Consider the following 5179-nt stretch of genomic DNA (forward strand, 5'->3'; position numbering starts at 1 on the left):
CAGTAGATGATTGTCACAAGAGAACTCTGTGGAAGGTAATCCTGTGGGAGTTCTCAGCCATGCAACTTCACGAGAATTCAAACACGGGGCAAAGAGTGTCAGGCCAATACACTTAAACCCTCATAAGCCCCATTCAGCACAACTCATCAGTGTTAACATATGGATTCAGAAAACAGAAGCAACAAAAAGTTATAAATTCTAGGCAGATAAATTTACTTCCTATGCATCTATCTAACCGCCTTTTCTCTCCATTTTCCATTCTCGCTCTCCCTTCCCTCTCTCTGTGAGACTGTGTGAGTGCACACAGGTGTGGACATGTGTGCATGTACTTAATCTTACTTTTTTAGAAAATATTTTATTTATTTATCTTTAGAGGGGAAGGGAAGGAGAGAAATATCAATGTATGGTTGCCTCTCGCGAGTCCCCCGCTGGGGACTGGCATGCAACCCAGGCATGTGCCCTGACTGGGAATCGAACCGCGATCGTGTGGTTCGCAGGCCTGCGCTCAATCCACTGAGCTACACCAGCCAGGGCATTAATCTTACTTTTAAAGAGTAAACACATCTGTACAATTTTCAACTCAACCAAAGAACTTACTAACATACTACTAAATGAGGAAATAAAAGTGAGAGTTTTCAGTGTCAGAAATGATAAGATAGATTCAATAAGGCTCTGAATATTTTCACCAGAACTAAAAACCTTTACAGGTGTACCATAAGCTAACAAACAAAGCAAGCCATCAATAAATTGCTTCCACATTCACACAGAAGGGATAAAGAAAGAGGAATAAAGAGACCTAGTGAGAGGAAAGGAATGAGGGAAGAAGCGTGTGAGAAAGGAAAGAAGGAAAGCACAGGAAAGAGATGAAAGGTGTTTTTTACTGTGGAAAACAAAAGACCAGAGAAAAATCTATTAGTTAATCTAAGAATTTCAAACTTAAAAGTCCAGCCAACTGCGGTGACATCTCGCTGGATCAGGTGTGCGGCATTCAGGATGGCAGGCACTGGCACATGTTCTTGGTCCTGTGCCTGGTCTTGGCGGTCTTAGTCAGCAGCCTCGTCCTCAGATCCATCTGTGGAATGGGGAGACTCATGCGACCCTGGTTCCACAAGTCCAACTGAGCGAGGTACCCAGTGACCAATGTGAGGACGGGAACTTCCGTATGTCAGTTGATGCATGAGGAACGAAATCAGGTCACTCTCAGTCACATCAGTCTGGCTCAACCAATCTCTATCTCGTTCCTGCTTGTTCCTCTTAATCACATCCTTTAACCCAAGAAGCTGAGTGGGATCTTTTGCTGTGGGTGCCCATATCTTGACATCATAGTCTAGGCCACTGGTGGCCATCACAGGGAGGTAAGGGTGGGGCTCAAGACAGTTCACAGTACCTGTCCTGTCCCCCTTCTCCAGGAGCTGAATGATTTGACAGGATGATTTCTCCCAGAGGAAGATGTGCCCACAATCACTACCGCTCACCACAAACTCACTCCCGGGGCCATAGAAATTGACACCTTTGACTGTGGCATTATTTCTGTGCCCCTTATATCTCTTAGCATACTGGGCCCCATCACAGCTAGAGGAGTGGAAGAGGTAAATATCTTCATCGGTGTAACTGGCCAGGACCTCTGTGCCATCATGGCTGTACACCACGCAGGTGATGTGTACTCCAGCATCACAGCTGACCAGGTGATGAGGACAGAACTTCTTGAGTACTCCATTATTCTCATTCTCATCAATTTTCCTCTGGTCATAAATTCTTACAAACTGGTCCATTCCACCCACAGCAAACTGGTAAGTATTGGCCGGATTCACAAAGATCGTATAGAGTCCCACTTTCCTCCAATTCTCTTTTGTTACCACCACTTTTGAAGCTGGCTGGTCTTGTCTGAGGTCAATGGCAAAGACAACAGCGTCTTCACCCGAGGTCAGGAACTTAAAGGGGGAGTCTGGCTCCAGAGCCAGCTTGTGGCTGGCTCCCCTATGTTGGGCTACCCGCTTAGAGAAGCTGCTGTGTGGCAGAGCAGGTAGCTGTGCCACCCGTACCTGCCCATCACGGGCACACGTGGCTAGGGTGGAATCGCCAGAGTTGGGAAGGAACTTGGCCTGAAAGATGTTATTTCTGTGACCACTTTCAAAGTTCAGTACTGGCTGCTGATGCGCCCAATCCCAAACTATCACTGTCAGGTCATCACTGCTACTGGCCAGCCGGGTGCCGCGCTGGTTAAAGTGAACACTATTGACACAGCCACGGTGGCCTTCCAGCCCATACTGCAAGCAGAAGCGCTGCACAAACACTCCTGCCCCACAGGCCTCGTACACAAAGCGGGCGCTGGACCCCAGCTGCCGATCTCGAAGAGCAGAAAGGAGGTCCCAACGAGGGCGGGGCAGGGCAGATGTCTCTGACGACATCCAGGCCTCCAGGGCCCGAGCCTCATCTGCTAAATACCGATCGGGGTCGCTCTCATTGCGCGGTACCTGATGCTGGTCTTCGGCCGCTTCTTCCTCACCTTCCTCTACTTCCCGTCTTAGCCCGCCGTCACCGTGGTCGAGCGTGTCTGGGCCACCGACGTTTTCCGCAACTGTGCCTTGATTTTCTGGGCTGGCAAGGATGGGAACACTACCATCCTCGGCTCCATCACCCTCTCTGGTCAGTCTCAAGTTCATCTGAGGTTCAGGAGTCGAATGGAGATCTGACGAGGTCTCCATCTTGGCCTCGGCTTCCAAAGGCCCCTCTGGACCAACTGCGCTGCCTCCGTTACCAGACATCTCAAAGGATTGTAGCTGTAGCTGCAGGCTGTAGTGATAAAAGTCCTAGCAACTGGAGAACAGCCCCAAGTATATTTTGCTGGGGCAGAATATCCCCGGGTGCGGACAGGCCAGCGGAGAAGAAGACGGGCCTAAAGGCGAGGCGCCATTTCAAGCAAACACCGGAAGCAAGATGGCTGGCGGAGACCGTTGCCTGTATGGGAGCCGATGAGGTTCAAAAGACTTCCTCCCATCTACAGTCTCGTAGTTTTTCAGAGTGCTCAGGTTTTATTTTAGTTTAGGTTAGTTTTTCATTATCCAGTCCCAGAGGTCGGTCCACACAGCTCTCTTAAACTGTCAGCTAGTGTGCTTGCTGCTTTTCCTTTTGAATATTGAAACATATTTGACTTCAGAGACATTCTTATTAGAGAACCTGCCACAAAGCCCATCCTCCTTAGGAAAAACACTTACCTTAAGCCTTTTGATGCTTTGATTGAAGGTAATGTACAGTCCTGAAATGAATAGTCAAATGCAGTGTGAGACTGCTAAGGCTCCCACAGATAGTGAGTTCCTGAAATGCAAACAATATCTTCAGCAAATCAAACACTTAAAGGGAAACTTCGAGAACTCTAATTGATAGAAAAGCCATAGGGTTGACAGATAAAAAACACAAAGCCTAGGTAATTGCATTTTGGATCTAAAAACGATATCTTTCCGTCACGAGTCGATCCCAAATGTTGCATTAGGCATGTCTTCTAATAAAAATATGTATTATTCATTTGGATAGCAAATTTAAATATGTGTCCTGTATTTTGTTTTCTGTTAACTCTGGCAGGCTTTTTTAGTGAGAAGAGTAATTTATACCCTCTGTGTCATCAAAGCTGAAATTAACCAGTCAGTTTAATGTAGACGTTGAAATAGTGACTGCATTGCCAATTTGAAATAGAAGCACAGGTCTTTCTTCCTCCTCCAGAGATTCTGTATTTTTTTGGAGTTTGTTTAGCTTAAGATTCTTGGAGAACACCACCATGAAGTCATGAAGAAGGAATTCTGTGATGCTATAAAGGTATCACAATATTGTAAATATTTCTCAAAATAGGTAAGACGCTTGGGGGTGGGGGCATTTAGACAAAGAAATCTCTTCAAAGACTGTTAATTGTGATTTCTATGTTACCTTCGGAGCTTTGACAAATTAATTATCTAGGATGATGTCAATAAATTTTTGAAGGGCTACAGTAAACTGCTAAGTTCGGAAAACAAGATTTTCCTCAGGGTAATTGCAAGATCAATGGAATGCCGATTAAAGATAGAAGTATATAGTCTTCTGAAGAGAGAGAACAGTTCCAACGCTTATAGTAATGCAAAGACACGTAAAAGAATATTCATAGTGTTCTGCAGAGAATAGCATAGCAACCTGAAAACCACCTGAAAGCCTTTTAAGAGTAACATAGATGAATAATTTGGTATATATTTCTATAATGGAATATTGTACAAAAATGAGGATTCATGAATTCAAATTAAATATAGCAATATGAGTGAATCTTAAAACAACAGTGAATAAAAACAAGTGAGAGAAGAATAGTCCATAATTCCATCTTTCATGGAGATGTTTATAGTTTTTATATGCAATAAAGCTATTTAAAAATGAATAGCAGAATACATACTCACCTAAGGCAGGAAAACCTTTCCTTGGCAACTCAGAAAGCATGGGGCACATGGTGTATCTAGTAAAAGCTACCTGCCTTAAGCCCTGTTGTTTACCATACTTAATTCAAATTAGGCTAAGGCAAACATCCTAAAATGCCTTTCCTGAAGCATGTTTCTCTGTCTGAATCTCTTGAGCAGGAAAGGGGGGAGCGGCAAAGTTTCTCTCTGAGTTTCTGAGTGTTTCACTTATTAATAAACAGCTTAAAATCAATGTCCCCAAAAGGAACTTCAAGGTGGCAGAATTTTGGTCCCTTCAGTCCCACCTTTAAGTCTTAAAGTTTTACATGCCAGAAGTTAAATTGGTAAATTGCTCCCTGCTTCATTGATTAAATCATTTAGTGGGAGAATAAGTCAGTTCAGTTACATTGTTGAGTCTCATTTCAGGAGGTGGTGATGCAGATAGGCCTATTATTGTGTAAGCAGGAAATAGGTATTTAACAAGAAGTATATCTATCAAAATAGAACGAAAATAAAACAAAGATAATGATTAGAGCACATTATAAACCACTTTCCCAGTCTGCAAGGCTGTGTGTTGAAAAGACTTCTAGATGTGAGGTTCGGTTTCCTTGGCTGGAATGAAAGCAGGCAGTGACTATCTGATAGATTCTCCTACTCTGCAGTTGAATGTCTCAGGTGGTGTCCATAGGTGCTCGGGAAAACTCTGTATGGTTTACACTGCATCAGTCTCTGAGATTCTTTAACTGTGAGCTGTAGTGATGATTTTTCAA

The 5179-nt window shown here is 44.1% G+C and overlaps 1 protein-coding gene across 1 annotated transcript; it reads right to left on the minus strand.

The window, feature by feature from the left end:
• Window positions 1-1043: 1043 nt before the first annotated feature.
• On the minus strand, window positions 1044-2765 carry LOC118990053 (DDB1- and CUL4-associated factor 8-like). The gene has a single exon (XM_037050425.1). It carries the CDS (start codon window positions 2763-2765, stop codon window positions 1044-1046), a length of 1722 nt encoding a protein of 573 aa, XP_036906320.1.
• Between the last annotated feature and the right edge of the window lie 2414 nt (window positions 2766-5179).

The sequence above is a fragment of the Sturnira hondurensis genome, unplaced genomic scaffold (genome assembly GCF_014824575.4).
Source record: "Sturnira hondurensis isolate 20B ecotype Veracruz unplaced genomic scaffold, ASM1482457v3 Scaffold0000856, whole genome shotgun sequence".
Classification (NCBI taxonomy): Eukaryota; Metazoa; Chordata; class Mammalia; order Chiroptera; family Phyllostomidae; genus Sturnira; species Sturnira hondurensis.